This window comes from Streptopelia decaocto (assembly GCF_964273445.1).
Source record: "Streptopelia decaocto genome assembly, chromosome: 5".
NCBI classification, from domain to species: Eukaryota; Metazoa; Chordata; class Aves; order Columbiformes; family Columbidae; genus Streptopelia; species Streptopelia decaocto.
In genome coordinates, this window is record NC_138659.1 from 35681150 (window position 1) to 35698807 (window position 17658).

The following is a 17658-nucleotide window of genomic DNA, read 5'->3' on the forward strand; positions in this document are numbered from 1 at the left end:
GCATTAGTCACGACAGTGAGGTCAGCCATGGCGGCGTTCTTCTTTGGAACATGTTAGTTGCAGCCTCATGGAGGTGACCGTGGTGTGGGCAAGGTATGCAGCATCACCCAGTGCCACCAGACCCCTTTAATGGACCACATTAGTGACTCTGCACAGGGGAGCCAGGCTCTTCTCAGTGACAGCCAATGGTAGGACAAGGGGTAGTGGGTACAAACTGGAACACAAAGGGTTCCACTTAAATTTGAGAAGAACCTTCTTCATGGTGAGGGTGGCAGAGCCTGGCCCAGGCTGCCCAGGGAGGTTGTGGAGTCTCCTTCTCTCCAGACATTCCAACCCGCCTGGACACCTTCCTGTGTAACCTCATCTGGGTGTTCCTGCTCCATGGGGGGATTGCACTGGATGAGCTTTGCAGGTCGCTTCCAATCCCTGACATTCTGTGATTCTGTGACTTCATGCCGTTTGCTGTTGTCTCCCTTGTCCTGGGGGGCATGACAAGCTGCACAAAGTGTCCAGATGTGGCCTCACTTGAGAGGAATATTACACCTTCCCTCAATCTGCTGGTTGCTCTCCTGCCAGGCTGGTTGGGCTTCATTGCGGTGACTCCTGGCCGGTTTGGTGTGTATCAGTCTGCAGAAGCCTCTTGCCTGCAGACCCTTGCATGGAGAGCTGCCCCTCCAACCCATCCCGTGCACGGGGCTGGTCTGTCTCGGGGCAGAACTTCTGCTGGAGTCCTTCTGAAGATGCCATCAACACCTGGCCTGCTGCCCGTGCAAGTGCCATGGTGGATATAGCCATCAGCTTCTCCTTTCTTCGTAAGAGATGTTCATCACGTCACCTGGATTTTGCATAAAACAAAGCACCTCGTTGTTGTTCGGTGCCTGTTGGTACCAAACCTCCAAACAAGCCCAGCAGAACGTGCAGAACGTACAAGCGGGAGACCATTGTGATATTGTCTTTGCATATCCTGCTCTAGTTCGCAGCAGCATTGGCCATAGTGGGAAGAGAGATGATGTACCTAACTCCATGACTGGTCAAACTGTGGTATTTCTCTTTGATGCGAAATAAAGTTTTTGGATGCACAGTGGGGCTAATGCAGTCTTGAAAGATAAAGTAAATCTACTTGCTGGGGAAGATGAGTCTGTTGGACAATGGGAAATGCCAAGACTTCACAAGTACCTGCTGGGACAGATGTTTCCTGTGGGAAGAAATTCTCATCCACCGCATCTTTCAGAGCATATTTGCTCGGGAATTTTCTAAACTGCTTTAAAATACCTTCAGCTGAAGGGGCTAAACTTCACTATGAACCCTTTGTGTGTGGAAGAGCGGAGTTTTCTTCATCCCTTTGAATTACAGCATGGAAGTTGCAGGGCTGTTTTCCCCGGAGATTCTGGAGTCCCTGTGCGCATTTGGTTGATCCGTGAAGACATCTGGGTTTTTGCAGAGTCATACAATCGTTGGCTTGATGTGTTAGAGGCAACCGAAACCTTTTATTCCTGTTTATTCACCCTTGAAGAGAAGTTTTGGACAAAAGTTACTGGTCTTGGAAGTTTCAAGGTAGAGGGAAGTAGCGCAGAGCTGGGAGATGGGGGCGGGTTGCGTGTGAGGGACGTACCCTATGTAACACGCCATTAAAACTTCATGAAGAGGTGCCCCAGAAAAAATACTACAAAGCGCTAGGCTTAATATTAAATTCTTAGTTTTAGCAGGCTGGTCGTTTCCAGGAAGGAATAATCAGCTTAACCACAGCATTCACACATAAAATGTTCTGAGACGAGAGGGACTGTCTGATTTTTCTTTTTCTTTTCCACAGTGATTAATAGAAGTCAAAAGCAGCAACTGGAATGTGTGAGCTACTCCTCCCGCTACGCTCTGGGACTATTTTATGAAGCCGGTACACGGATTGATGTCCCCTGGGCCGCGCAGTACATCACCGATAATCCCTGCATACGCTTCATCTCCATCGATAACAAGAAACGCAATATAGGTCAGTGCTCCCATTATTTCCCTTAAACACAGTGACAATAGAGGGTGTAGATCATGAAAAATGCTGTTTAATTGAGTGTTGCTATTCTGAACAGAGCAAGTATTTAACTCCAAGCCGCAGCGGATAGCATTTAATGTCACATTTGGCCTGTAATAAAATACACAATGAAAGCGGGAATGTCCTCAGAAAATCACCACCCAGCACATGGTTTACGTTACTGCGTTTATGAAAGCAGCGTCGGGGGATTTGAGACATCAAAATGTTGCTATTCCAAGAAAGAGCTGGAGTTCCTTTGTTTAAACATTGATTCATACACATGCCAATTTATCTCCCATCATCCATTACTTTACAACTCCTGTTGTTTCCACTAAGCATGCTTGGGAGTAGTAATGAGTTGTATAATTGAGGCGGTTCAGTCTAATTCGAAGGCAGCCAGTGTGCTTTTATAATCACGGAAAATCCTTGAAATGGCTGCACATAATACGGCTGCTCAGTAAGGCTTGGAGAACATCCCACAAGGCAGACACTTCTCATCTGTTTCTGGAAGATGGCAGTCGAGTAAGTGTATGTTTTATTTATTAAATGTATTTCATACACCAAGAGCGTGTTGGCATAGATCAGCTCAAGAAAAACCGCTAGCGTTTGAGTTTCATCAAGTTCGTTAGGAGCTGAAAACACTTCCCGATGCTGTTACTTGCTCAGATGGCGATGATGACCAGATTTAACCGCTTCTGTGAAGTGGGGGTGAAAACCTGCCCACCTTTGTGGTGACCTCCAAAGCGTCGTGACTCACAGTCACAGAATAAGGAAGGATTTTCATAATCAGCTACTGCCTAATACATAATTATGAAGTGTTACCAAGTTCAGTGCGCTAAAGCATGTTTAGGTTCAGACCTGGGAGACTTCTGGTTCTGGTCTTCCTTGTTCGGTCAGGGTTCCCTCTCTTGACACCGTAAACATGCAATTAAATGTAATAAGCTATGGTGAATAGTGTCGCAGCGTGGCCAGGACCTCTGGAGATCTCTGCTCCAGCTCCTGCTAACACGAGGTCAGGGCAGCCGTGCCTTGTCCAGCTGAGGTTTTAAAAGCAAACGGGATGGAGATGCCCCAAGTCTCTGGTGACCTGTCCCAGGGCTGCAGCTCTGCTGGGAGAAGTGTTTCTTCATCTGCAGTCTGAACTTCCCAAGGCTCAGCCTCCTGTTCCATTGCCTGCCTCTACCATTAGACTTATAGAATCGTAGCATCATTTTGGTTGGAAGAGACCCTTAAGATCATCGAGTCCAACCATAACCCACCCCGGCACTGCCCCATGTCCCTGAGAACCTCATCTCCGTCTGTCTGACCCCTCCAGGGATGGTGACTCCAGCACTGCCCTGGGCAGCCTGTTCCAATGCCCCACAGCCCTTCGGGGAAGAAACTGTTCCCCAGATCCAACCTCAACCTCCCCTGGCGCAACTTGAGGCCGTTTCCTCTGCTCCTGGCGCTTGTTCCTGGGGAGCAGAGCCCGACCCCCCCTGGCTCCAAGCTCCTTTCAGGCAGTTCAGAGATCAGGTCTCCCCTCAGCTCCTGCTCTCCAGCTGAACCCCCCAGCTCCCTCAGCAAAGTCACAGTCGTTCAGGTTGGAGGGGACCACTGGAGGCCGTGTGGTCCTACCCCCACTCAAGGTTTGGTGTTAGATCCAGCCATGAAGTCAGATGGTGTTGCTCAAGGCCATGATGTGATGTGATTTGCCACCTTTGCCCTGCTGCCTTGTATCCCATGGTGGATCCACCGTAACCACCGGGATCTTTTCAGAAAGGTCTGTTGCTCAGCCAGACGGATGCGTGGGGTGGTCCTGTGTCAGAACAGGACCTTGCACTCCTTGTGGTGACAGTGCAGTTCAAGTCAGCTCTTCTAAATATGCCCTTGTCTGCACCAAAGCAGCTGGTAGTGAAGTGCCTCCAGAAACAGTGGTTTGTGGGAGCAAAGAAGTTGGAGAGATGAATCAACTCACCACTGGGGAAGCCCAGTTTTGTTATTTCTCCTAAGAATGTAGCCTGTAGGGCTGAAAAGAGGGAAAATAAAACAAAAGAATGGCTGAACTGGCCAAAACAAAGATGCATCCACCCTGATACTCTTCCTCCAGCAGGGACCACTAGTCAACATGTAAATAAAGAGCTTATGCCAAATACAGAGTGAGTTTTTTTTCCTCTGGCATTGTCTCCTTGTTACTGACAATGCACAGTTGGCGATGTTCTTGCATCTAATGATAACATCACCATTGTTGTGTTCAATGGTAAGTACTTGGTATTTAATAGCACATACTGGTATTGTCCATCCTGGTGTGCAAAAGAGGACACAGCCCAAGGGAGAAGTTCACCCATCCGTTCCTCACCTGCCTTCGTGTGTGGTCTCAAAAGGAAACAGCAAATATGGAGTTATAATGGAATTATCAAATAGCTGAGTACAGTGTCTCTGCTGTCTCCAAACGCAATTTAACCAAATAAAAAGCGTATTATTTGGGGAATTTTGTTAACAAATACCTAGAAACTACCGGAACATGAGTGTTGACACATACCTTTCTCACTGAAATTTCCCGTATATCATGGGAGAGATCTGTTTATATGAGCAAATTTTTCCAGGAAGAGCAAATGGTGTACCTTCACAGGGCTGGAGCAAGACGGGGGCCAGCAACTGAAGATGAGTTCTCTGCGGTAAGGCCCTCCTTAGGACATATAAACAGCCGACCCGCCGCCTTGAGCGTGCCTTCTTTCCTGGTGAACCTGCATTGTGCAGATTTTTATTGCAGCGCTGGGGAGGGAGCGGAGTGGCTGACACTGGAAGCTGTGCTGCCATCCAGAGACCTGGACAGGCTGGAGAGCTGGGCGGGGAATAACCTGATGAAATTTAACAAGGGAAAGTGTAGAGTCCTGCATCTGGTCAGGAACAACCCCAGGTTCCAGTATAGGTTGGGAAATTACATATTAGAGAGCAGCGTAGGGGAAAGGGACCTGGGGGTCCTGGTGGACAACAGGATGACCATGAGCCAGCACTGGGCCCTTGTGGCCAGGAAGCCAATGGTACCTGGAGTGTATTACAAGGGGGGTGGTTAGTAGATCGAGAGAGGTTCTCCTGCCCCTCTGCTCTGCCCTGGGGAGACCACATCTGGAATATTGTGTCCAATTCTGGGCCCCTCAGTTCCAGCAGGACAGGGAACTGCTGGAGAGGGTCCAGCGTAGGGCAACAAAGATGATTAAGGGAGTGGAGCATCTCCCTTATGAAGAAAGGCTGAGGGAGCTCGGGCTCTTTAGTTTGGAGAAGAGGAGACTGAGGGGTGACCTTATTAATGCTTATAAATATATAAAGGGCGAGTGCCATGAGGATGGAGCCAGGCTCTTCTCGGTGACAACCAATGATAGGACAAGGGGTAATGGGATCAAGCTGGAACACAAGAGGTTCCACTTAAATTTGAGAAAAAACTTCTTCTCAGTAAGGGTGACAGAGCAGTGAACAGGCTGCCCAGGGAGGTTGTGGAGTCTCCTTCTCTGCAGACATTCCAACCCGCCTGGACATGTTCCTGTGCGACCTCACGTGGGCGTTCCTGCTCCAGCAGGGGGATTGCACTGGATGTTCTTTTGAGGTCCCTTCCAATCCCAAACATATTCTGATACTGTGATACTGTGAATGTGTTTGCCAGAGCTGTGTTCTGGCTGCGAGCGCTCGAGCTGAGCACGGGCTGGTTGGACAGCCTGCCAGTACCATCTTCAGTAATGCTGACATGGGGAAGTGTAAAATTCAAAAGTGGTCACCAAGTGATTCACTTTTCTTCAAACACACGCGCAGCTCTGCTGGTAACAGGAACACGCACACACATACTTTAAGACAACGTGGGCAAGGGGGGCTGAATGTGAAACTTATTTGCACATGTGGAGCGCTGCAGCCAAGGCACTTGAATAGAAAGTTCCTTTACGTTTGTTTTAGCACATATGCAAGTATTTTGCATTTGTTGTTTTTCTTTCCGTGCTTCTGACTGACCTCCAGAACGTTTCCATGGGAGGCACAGTGGCACCTCGCTGTCCCTTGTTCACTGACTGTGTGGTTGGGGTGCCATTACTGGTGTTGTAACATCATGTTCCGCTCACTCCTTGTTCTTCCCATTCTTCCATTCTTCAGCCTCGACTGATTCTGATTCAGCTGAAGACAACGGTGACAATCACAGCATCATAGAATGTCCTGAGTTGGAAGTGACCCACAAGGTCCTGCTCCCCAGGGAGGTTTCACCACCCCAGCCTGACAGTGTTCAAGAAGAGACAGGACAATGTCCTCAGACACACGGTGTGACCTGTGGGGTGTCCTGTGCAGGGACAGGAGTTGAACTCCATGATCCTTGTGGGTCCTTCCAACTGAGGACATTCTATGACTCTGTGATTCTATGGCAGCCCCTTGGCAGCTGTTCTGTGGCACAACATGCCACCAGCAGCTGGCTTCACCGTGACACAGCCTAGTTCCTTACCGATAACTATTCCTGACATCTGTTTTCTTCCCGATTTACACGGAAGAGTCAATAATAAAGCTGTTTCTCTGGCGCTGCTGTTACCCATGTAATCTGGAGCGTGAGGAGCCTCCGAGAAGGAAGGGTTATGCATCAGCTGCTGTGCATAAAATCGCATCTCCGTCCACAGAGGTAACGCACTTGAACGTTACATAAAGAAGAGCCTGCAAGAAGTGTATGTTGAATTCCCTGCGCGATATCTATGAATATTAAATATTTGTGTGATTGGCTGCCTTAAACACCCCATCAATATTTATAACTGGTTGGGGGGACAGTGGGAATTCTACAGTATAAATTATTTCGAGCCTCGTTTCTTTAATACCGCAGTCTTTGCATCTCTTTGCGTTCTGGAGGACTAAAGATAGATGACACATAAAAGTGGAAGCGGTTCCCCTCTTTCGGTTCAGGATTGTGAGGTTGTATAATTTAAAGGGAAGATTCGTCTCGCATGTTTTCAGGTTCAGTGTAATTCTTGAGTATCCTTTTTCATTTTAAAATATGGATTCCTTTATCTTAGTACCAAAATAAGTATTTTTAGGAAGATGGAAGAGTTAAAGAGTTATTTAGGTTTTCGCCTCATTACGTGCCCAATTGATTAGGACCTTGTGAACCACAGGAACTCCTGAGGGAAACTCGGGAAGCCTGCTGACTCTTTTGCCCAACATCAGTGTGGCATTTTGAAAGTGAACCTCCATCTCTTGTGCTCGTTTGCTGGGTGTGCTAAGGGTAATCACTGTTATCTTTTCCCCTTTTAGGTATAGTTTTATAAGGCCTGCTTGCTGAGTTCTCTTTCGGCAGCCTGCTGATCCCTCCCCAGGAGCAGGAACGCAGTTCCAGCCCAACTGGAGGTGTCCAGCTTCTTCAGTGCCCTCCGTGCTGACCTTCCCTTCATCCTACCCAGGACCAGAATGGGTTTTGGACAGCAAAACGCATCTCCCCAGTAAGATTTAAAAATCCCGAGGGGCAGGAAGCAACCACATCTTGTTTTTTATTGGTAGCTGTTCTGAATCTGGGTTTCGAGCAGGAACACGGGAAAAATACTTGACGCTGCTTCTCTAAGAAGGAAGAAAATGTTCCTGTGGAAGACGTGTGCCCATCGCATCTGCATGCAGGTCTCTTCTGGAGACTAGGTCGTAACGCTGGGATGGATCCTATTTTCAGCCCTCTTTGTGGACCTTTTATGGATGTATCTATGGAGCCTGCAGGTCTCGGCTACTTCCATTTACACCTTTTTCAAAGTAGATCTTGAGGGTCAGTGGGTTTATGGGCTTTGCAGAGCCCATGAGCCACAGGACGCTTCCCGGGTTGCAGGCTGCAGCCTGTGCTCCTCATGCTTCTGCACAAACCTGCCTCAGCCCTAGACCAGCACAACCGCCTCTAAAGTCGAGGCTGCTCAGCCTCTCTGAACTGTCCTTGATGCCTTGGTGGACACCGTCCCTTGCAGTATGGGGTTCTTTGCTTCAAAGCCTTTCAGCTGAGCAACTGCAGGACATGTTCCGGGATAGCCCTCAGACTTGATTTTATCTCCTAGAATATTACTGTTTGGGCAAATCCAGTTGGCTTCTGCTTTCTCAGGTATAGTAGGAGCTGTAGCTTCTCCTCCCTGTCTTTGCCAAGTCTCCACTGCTGGTAATTTCAATTCATCTATATTGCTTTTCCATGTCTGTGTTTTCTGACTCACTAAGAGGGGAAGACACTTCTGATCAGACTGGCAGTGCAGCTGGACTTTGGTCCAAAGTGCTTCAGCATCTCCCACAAGGTCTTTGTGGACTAGACTTGTCTGTGGGGGACTAGTGGAACTTTATACTTTGACTTTGAGACAAAAAACCTGTCTTTTCTGTTTACATGGAAGCAAAACAGGTCTTGACAAGAATGTGTTTATCTTCACATTGGTCACTCTGCACCTACTCTCTGCCCCTGTCTGTCCTGTGCGATGCAGCGGAGCAAAAGAAATCAACAGTAAAACAAAGAAAGCAAAACAGAAGCAAATGACACCTGTAGTTATGGCATTACATCTTCTCTACGCCATGGGGAAGAGGAGAATTTGGGACACAAACCGCATCCCCCAAACCACTGTCACCACACGAGGTGATGCCAGCGCTTCCCTCCCTCACCTTGCACAAAACACTGCGTTCCTCCCGGTGCAGGTGACGGGGACAGCGTGTGGGGACAGGGACAGCTGCTGCTCCTATCGCTCCTGCAGTGATGGGTGCTGCAAAGGGCAAAGAGATTGGGCACAACCTCATTGCTCCTGGGCTTTCCCTGGGGTGCCCATGGCACCGGGGACGCTGGCAGAGCAGCTCCTTGCTCATTAAACGGGCACAAACTACAGCCAGCGCTGCCATCTCCTTCTCGCCCTGCCCTGCATTTGATGCCTTCCGCTGCACCGGCTGATCGGATTAATCACTGTGCAGCTGGGACGAGACGGGGATAAGAGGGAGTGGATAAAAGCTTTTGTGCTGCTTCCATTACCCCTCGCATCGCCGAGCGTTCCTGGGCTTGCCACGTCTCCCGTGCCGCTTCATCGTCTGCTAGCGTGGCCGTGATGGCTTCATCTCTGCTGCAAATAAAGGAAATTAAAATCTCCTGAGAAGCTCTGCCAGAAGCCCTCGTTTTTAAGCTATCTGCTGCAGCCTGATCTAAATGCCTTGGGAGGAAAATGGTGGCTTTGCTCCCGTGGTAGCCAAACCGTCGTTCCTACCTGGTGCATCAAGGCTGAGATGTCCCCGTTGCTTTCAGGGAAAAAATGAATCTTAAGCTGCTCTCTCAGCCAGTATTTTTGCAGAAGAAAGCAAAGGGCTCGAGGCTAAACTTGATCCTCGCAGGCTGCATATTTCAGTACTGGCAGGCTGTGACTCAGTGGCCTCTGGAAGCGGTCCAAGCTATGAGTAGCTCAAAGGAGGAATTAAAAACTCAACGAACTGCCTGTTCTCCTGAAACTTGTTTTGTACATGCTATGGAAGAGATGAGAGATTTGAAAGAAGGCGACCCTGTCCAAGAATCATTGGCTATAACAAGTCACAGCAAGCAATGAATATTTATTTTGTTAAAACGCTCAGACGTCTTTTAATGAGCCTTTTTGCCAAGCTCATGTGGAAGAATTTGCCAAAATACCATGTACACCGTAATAAATCCCAAGGTACCTTCCCCACTCGGTCGTCGGTCCCTGACAGTTTCTCTGTAGAGACGTCAGAAAACCTGCTTTCTCCCCCAAAATGGGAAGGAGAGACTGAGTAGCATTTCTGACATTTTTCCAGACAGTTGGAAAAGCTGATGTGAACAGAGATACGTCCTGTGCAGCCACGCTGGGGGTGGTGGGAAGAATCCCAGGAAGATGCGTTGAGCCACTGCTTTGAGACAAGACCAGTCCTTGTTTGGTTCTACAGTCTTAGTCCCCAGATCTGCCTTGCCCTCATCCCGAATCCACGTCAGGTGGAACTCTTGGACCCATCCATCCCCCATGGTTAGGGTTTCCTTTCAAGACCAAGACACGAGAGCACAAAATCAGCACCTCGGATTAAAATAGGAAACAAGCTCAAAGCTTCTGGCTACTTCAGGAAATCACCCAGGGAAAGAGCTCTGTTACTTGCTGAAAACTGAGCAAGTGAAGTGAATGATCTTTTGCTCTTAAGGGTGCCTGACGTGGAAAAGAAGAACTTTGAGAAGAGGCATCGCCATGGCTCGGTGCCTCCAGACGTGGCCTGTCGGGGGGCATTCCTGACCACAGCCAGGAAACGTCTTCCCACCCTTTCTCCCACTTTTTCCCAGTTCTCGGGAGCAAGCGTTGACTGAGCCGGCCCACCCAAGAAAGACTTAGTGAAGGGATCCTTCCAGCTGGGTTTAAAGGCACTGTGTCCATGCTTGCTGTGGGTGCCAGAACGTGGCGCTGCTGTGCCTCGGTGGTGTGTGCTGAAGTGATCAGCCCAGGACACAAACTTTATCAGAGAAAGACATTTTGGTTCCCCTTGGAAACCTGGAATTTGGCATCTTCTCAAATGGGGTCTGACACAGCAGAGAAAAATATTTCTATCAAGCTTGGTACCTAACAGTCAGCACTGGTCAGAAAAGGTCCAACTGCCTCTTTCTTTGTGGATTCCTTGGTCATAAAATGCTCATTTGCTGAAAGTAAAATATTTTCCTAGTAATGTGCTGATTCAAACAAAGGTTTCGCCAGAAAAGGCTTTCTCCTTCCAAAAGACAGACTTTCTGGTTAATGGAGTGAGAGGGCATCTCTTAATTTAATGACCATCTTGGTGAGTTCAAGCTCTCACGTCAAATATAGCAGAACCCAGATGGTGTCCTTGCTTCAGCCAATCCATCCTGGCAAGCAGCCCCAGCAGAAACGGCTCACGTGAGGATCTGCTGGGTCTTCATCTTGCACGTTTGCCCAAGGGCAGAAGTTGTACTGAAGGTTCACACAATGCGCATGTAGACAGCCACACATCATTTTCCTGCAGTAGCTAGAGCAGCAAAACTTGAGGTGCGTTCACTTGTGCAGGCCAAAAGGAAGAGCTGATTTCTCAATCTAACCTGCCCTAACCTCTGTTCCCCTTCTCCCCTTCCATACATGTAAAGTGGTAGTTTTATTCTAGCCCTTCAACTATGTAAATGCTGTTGCATGCAACCAATTATCGAGGGAACAGATGTTTTTCACAACAATGCAACAAGCACTCCTCATTTTTTGTCCTTTGCCTTAAAGATAATTTTTATCTTGTGATGATTTCATGTTCAAGTCTTTCGTATTTCTGCATTGCAAAGACCATCCCTATAAGGGGACGTGCATTTCAGACACATGGGGGAGAAGGAATATGAATTAGTCTGATGTAGGTGGGCAAGCAAATAGATTCCACCGGCTGTTTGGACGGAGGAGGTGACTTGCTGGCAGACCCGTGCCATTGCTGTGGTGGTGGCTTGTGCACTCTTGGTGGCCACGACTGGAATTTGCTTGGTTTGCATCTGCTCAGAAGGGCTTCATGTGCCATAAGCAAAGCGCCAAGCCCCTGGGGACTGGTCCCCACGAGTGGTGTCAGGGTCATTCCCTTTCCAAGAACAATCTTCCAAAAAAAAACAGGTGCCTCATCCCAAAATCTTAATCTTACCCATGTCTGGGTGAGCTTCAGCCTTTGGTGAAGGGTTTCCCCTTTACATTGCCAGTGGTCGCATGAGTCCCAGCTGCAGGCAAGACCCTAGGGAAGCCTCAGCTCCACAACCACCACCCCAGTGAGACCTCGCAGGCTGGCAGCTGTGACTGCCCTGCGCTTCTAGGGGCTCTCATTGTTATTGTGCAAAGACCTGGCTGGAAAAATTCCTTTAAAGCAGTTTTACATGTTTCTTCTTGTTCTCTTCTGACAGTTCGCCACTGTGGCCAGTTTGTTGACCTCCTTGTAGAGCCCATGGAAATGTCTGGGAGGAAAAAAGGGAAGAATTTGCTTCCAGTATATTCCCTGCCCCTTCCAGCTGCTACTTATGGGGTGTGGGAATGCCTTGAGGTCCCTCTAGGAGATACACATGGAGCTAGGGCTGTTGCAGTGGGAAAGCCACTGCAAATCCTGCAGAAAGCCTGGATTTCTTCACTGTGCTTCTCGTGAACAAGTCGTGTTGTTACTCCTTGTGTTTTATTCCAGCTGGAAGAACAGGGCGATGCCATGGATGTTTTCCTTCTTATTGACTCCTGGGCTAGAGGCACAACGGTCAGGCGAGCATTAATGAGTAACCTTTCAAAAGCATCTCTCTTCTTTTCTTTCAGAGTCTCCTGAAATTGGGCCCTCAGTTGTAGTTCACACAACGGTGACGTTTGGAAGCGAGCACCTGGACGCAGACCCGGCAGAGGTGCAGCGGTTAATTCTCCATCACCTGGAGAGGCTGGTGCCATCCTTGCCTAAACCAGCCAGCGTCAAGTGTCAGAAATGGAGATACTCTCAGGTAACCTGTGCTGGGCTCGGTCTGCGGGGATGATGCTGCTGGGGCGATGCCATGGTACCAACTTGCAAGAAAGAGGACATTGTATGACCCGGTGGTTTCAGTCCTTGGGGAGCAAGAGGAGAGGGGATGGTTACTCAATATCCATCAGTCTTTCCATGAACAGCATCCAGTGACAGCCGGGTCACGTCTAGTTATATTTTATGTGGTGGAGCTGGCTCAGGAGGTTCTGCAGCACCCCGGGTGAGCAGGGACAGGAGCAGTGCACAGGAAGGAGTAAATCCCACATACTTCGGTGGGATTTTCGCCGGTATTTAAAAATACAACTTGGTCTGTCTCTCCTCTGTCCAGAAGTATGTGATATTATTAGCAAAATTCCCACCCTACCACAGCGCAGCAAAAGTACTCGTGTTGAGATGTATTAATTGTTAGTATTTTATTTGGCCCAGTTCAATTTAACAGTATGTTATACGAAAAATATTTTAAAGTAAACTACCTAAGGGTAATAATAGCGAAATGTGTATATTTTACAGACTTTTAAAAATCCGAGGAAATTGCTGGCGATTTCCTAAAGTATTGGAGTGTAGCTACATGTTTACCCAAAGCCTCTTAAGTGAAATTACATCGGTGAAATTGAATGTGGAAGTTGATGCAAAATATTTACTTAAAGCAGTCCCCTAAAAGTTTTTCCTTTTATGAAGTCTGGAAAAGTTACTGTTGTAAAGTCTTCTCATACCCCTTGATCTGCATCCAAGTTAGGAACCTGCTCTTGTTAGCACAAAGTTTACTTTTCCGCAAGTTAGGTATTGGTAGTTTGCAAACCACATAGTATTTGTTCTCAGGCGTCATATAAAAGCGACCTTAGCATAGGTTTTAATGTTTCAGATGACTCATAAAAGTCATGGTATGTTTTATGTGTTCAGGGCTGGGCTTTTTTGCTAATAGCAGTGTCTCTGTACAGTTGGCACTGTTAAGGCATCTTTTCTGGTTATCATTTCTGGGGTTTTCTCCTGTATTATTTCTTGCCTTTCTTCTGCAAACTGCTTGTGAGCACAAGAGCTGCAGGTGGTGGGGAGGAGAGGAATTGAATTGATCTCCAACAGACAGACACCCTGGAAAGAGCTCCCAAAACAACAAGTTTTAAAATCAGAATCAGTAAACTGCCACTATAGCCCATCGTGCAGGTTTCAGCTTCGGTGAACGAGACCTAAAGTCGAAGGCACCTTGTTCAGTCCAGGGGATTTTTCCATTGACCCAAATATACACTCAGTAGCCACTGCCGTGCCCTTGTCTGCCATTTCCAAATACGGATCAGCTGCAAAAAACACGCACATTTATCTTACTGGCTCCGTTTTGTGTTCCTGGCATGTTAGCATCTCTTTAAAGGAGGTAAGTGTCTGAAACGGCTTTGTAGACAGTTGCGATCCATTCTGCATGGCTCAAGAGAAGAGAGACTATGTATGGTAAATCCAGCCAAAGACCGTCTTTCTCAGACTGATTTTAGATCAGTAGTTAATCTATTCCTAACATTTTCATACCGATTGAGGTCACCGAGCATCAACAATGAAGAAAGGTTTAGCGGCAAAGGGCTTTTTTAAAGTGTCCTTCCTTCTTGACTACCCAGTACCAAACAGCTTCTGGTTTGTCACACCCGCCCCAGAAACCGCTTCTTCCCCAGAGCTCTGTTATAGAATTTGTCCTATTCTGCTATTTCGTTTCTGTGTGCAAGAAAAGGGCTTAATAGGTCATTTCCTTGCACCACTCACACTTTCAGCATAGTGCCAAAGGTGACGTATAAGCATGTGCATCATCTGTGGCCCGTTCTGTTTTATTTCACCGTGAAAACGTGGATAAAGGAAAAGACGACGGGCCGTTTATTTTTATTACCAAATAAAACAAAAAAGTCTCAGTCACATTCTACCAACAACTATGCTTTTTGAACCCTGATAAAGTGACAACCACACAGGATTTATTATAACTTTGTACCTATTGCTTCATCTTTTAGAGGTAGCTGGAAAAGTGATGGTAGGAATTAACTGCTGTTTTCCACAAACGCTTCAAAATTGTTGTCTTCCTAGAGCACCAGATGTGAATCCTGTTTCCCCTATTTAAAAACTACATTCAGGCATCATGGTGCGGGGTGATGCTCTGTTATTTTCTCAAAGCGCCTCGGTTGCCCACTTATCGACCAGGCTGCTCCCAAGCAAACCCACTGACTTCAGCAGCTACTTGTGCTTTACGGCCGTGTCACCGAGCAATTAGCGCCAGCCTTTAATTTGGTGGGTGGATGTCAATATGTCTTAGATTGCGGATAAATCATTGGAAGTCAGATCTGTTATCTCTGTAAATAGATCTCTATTGCCATCCTAGAAAATAATCACTACCTAAATTAAATATCTAGGACAGAGCTCCCTCTTTCTCTTAAAGCTGTATCAACTTTCATTTATAATAAGCTGTTGCCACAGAAGCAAAGGGAACTGATAAGATGGGTGCATCTTTCCCCTGACTCTTTTAGACGGGATTTATCCTGCTTGTTAATTAAATCCGGCTGTAATGTCCTTCACATGGCCAAACAAAATCCTGGGATTAAAACGCAGACATTACGATTATCTGTGGTGGATGAGGGATTAGGACTTCCAAACTTCTACTGACACTGCTTAGCAGCACAGCTGCAGTTCTGGATCCCCCGCTTTAATTATGGTGAGACGTTATTCACCGTCAGAGCCAACAGCTTCCCAGCCCCTCACCCCACTTTGGTAGAGTCGCTTTATATGTGTAAGGGATGCTGAGAAAACACAGAATCGTGGAAATTGCACCTCTTCAGGTCTCTAGGTCAGCCTGTTGCTCAAAGCCCAACTATCACCAGGTGACCCTGACCATGGCTTTGTCTAGCTGAGGCTTGCGGTCTTCGAGGATGGAGATCCAACAGGTTGCGCCCATATATCCAAGGGTAGTTTGGAATCTATGTTGGACAACACCTTCAGAAGAACTTGATCTTCAAGGGGCAGGATGATTCCTCTCCCCAGTCATTAGGGTGAGGGCTTTTACTGCACTGAGCACACAATCTTGCCACACAGGTGAAAAGATGGGAAAATACTGATCCTGTGACGGGTATGACAAACCAGAAGCTGTTTGGTACTGGGTAGTCAAGAAGGAAGGACACTTTAAAAAAGCCCTTTGCCGCTAAACCTTTCTTCATTGTTGATGCTCGGTGACCTCAATCGGTATGAAAATGTTAGGAATAGATTAACTACTGATCTAAAATCAGTCTGAGAAAGATGGTCTTTGGCTGGATTTACCATACATAGTCTCTCTTCTCTTGAGCCATGCAGAATGGATCGCAACTGTCTACAAAGCCGTTTCAGACACTTACCTCCTTTAAAGAGATGCTAACATGCCAGGAACACAAAATGGAGCCAGTAAGATAAATGTGCGTGTTTTTTGCAGCTGATCCGTATTTGGAAATGGCAGACAAGGGCACGGCAGTGGCTACTGAGTGTATATTTGGGTCAATGGAAAAATTCTCTGGACTGAACAAGGTGCCTTCGACTTTAGGTCTCGTTCACCGAAGCTGATGGCTGCGCGATGGGGTACAGTGGCAGTTTACTGCACAGGAATCCAATTTTAGGTCTAGGCCAGTGCTGCTGCCGCCGCCGTATCTCCGTCCTGAGATTTGCCAGGGCTGCTCTGGGATGCACCAGTTTAGCTCAATGTGGACACTCAGCCTTTGCACGTAGGTTTGAAACAGGCTGGAGCAACGCGTGAGCCAGCCAAACGTGGTGAGAACACGAGCGTTGTGTGCTCTCACTCTGCCTTTGACACGCAGTGGTGGTTGTTGTAAAGTACAATAGTAAAAAGAGGTCGTGTTATCCCTGCGAGTTCCAGGTATCTTCAGGTTAACAAGTACTGGCCAAAGCAAGGCCCATTATTCACCTTTGGGAATGTTATACAAACCACCCGCTCTACAGACACAAGTTTAACGGAGGGTATAGCGCCAGGAAAACTATATTTAAAATGAATGCAATGCGTACATTGAGAATGACATTAAATATTTATCAAAGCAACCTTATTCAGAACTCCCCCCGTGCCACTTACAGAGAAGGTGTTGATTGTATCTCTGGCAGTCTCTACAAGTCGTTCTGTGACTCGGATGAAAAAGGAGCCCAGCGTAGCAGAGCTGGAGAGCGGGAGGGTTGTCCCAAGGCTGGACAGCAGCACGGAGGGTGGGCGGCTCATCTCAACAGCCCACTGCAGTTCCCATCTGGGAAGGTCACCTGGCCAACCCCATCGTGCTGCAGGCTCTCTTGGAAAGTGCAGGCTCCCTTCCCTTTGTTCAACAGTTCAATATCTGCTGCATGAGATCACGTACCTTTATACCTTTTGGCTTAGAGACCCCCATGCCACATCTATCCAGGGTCAGGCAATTTGTTTCTGCTGAGACAGACCGAGAGTAAGACAGGATGCAGCTGTAAGTTTTCTGAATTTCCACATACGGGAAAGCTTTATCCTAATTATTTAGCTCCAGAAGATACCTCTTACTATGGTACTTTGATCATTAATGCTTGGACCTACCTTCAGGGATGGGAGGGGGGCTTCGTATGGGAGCATGTTTCTCAGGAATACTGATCTTTCTGGTGGGAAATTCAAGTAAATAAAACATATTCTTTTCCATCTCCCTGTATGCTTTTTCAGGTTACAAAAGCTGTGCTCAACTGTCCGGGACAGATGATTCTTCATACTCAACCTCTCCTGATTTGTGGGGGTGATGGATTTACTCATTCCAACTTCGATGGCTGCATAGATTCTGCTATGAGTCTTGCCGAGGCTGTGAAGTCTCACTTATAGCAATTTCAGAGTTGGCTGCTAAACGTAGTCGAGAGTTATGATTAATTTTACTATGAGGGATTGAATTCTAGCTTAGTGTTAGCATCTCTGGCCTCTATCTTGCAAAAATAAATAAAAGAAGATCTATTGGTGTGCTGTAGTCATTATTGGGATGGAATTGAATTTTCCAGGATCTGTGCTGCGAGTGGTTACTTTGCTAGAAGCAAAGCTTTTTGGGGCTCTAGTCAGAGACACGGAGCTCCAGCAGTCCTGCCAGGTCTCCTGATGACAGTTGTGTCCAGGAGAGGATCCTGCCTTGAAGCAGCACAAAAACCCATGGAGCTCCAGAGTTTACTCGTCCTCTGAGCACCTGGAGCCGTGGAAGTGACAGAAGGACCAC

The 17658-nt window shown here is 47.4% G+C and overlaps 1 protein-coding gene across 1 annotated transcript in view; it reads left to right on the plus strand.

Moving 5' to 3' along the window:
- Positions 1-17421, plus strand: part of RNLS (renalase, FAD dependent amine oxidase) — a 75827-nt gene extending 58406 nt beyond the window's left edge. Inside the window, exons 5-7 of the mRNA XM_082054571.1 lie at positions 1811-1984; positions 12262-12437; positions 17127-17421. Of these exons, the coding sequence (XP_081910697.1) occupies positions 1811-1984; positions 12262-12437; positions 17127-17279 (503 nt within the window). The 3' untranslated portion in view covers positions 17280-17421. The remainder of the gene's footprint in view (positions 1-1810; positions 1985-12261; positions 12438-17126) is intronic.
- Positions 17422-17658: the final 237 nt, after the last annotated feature.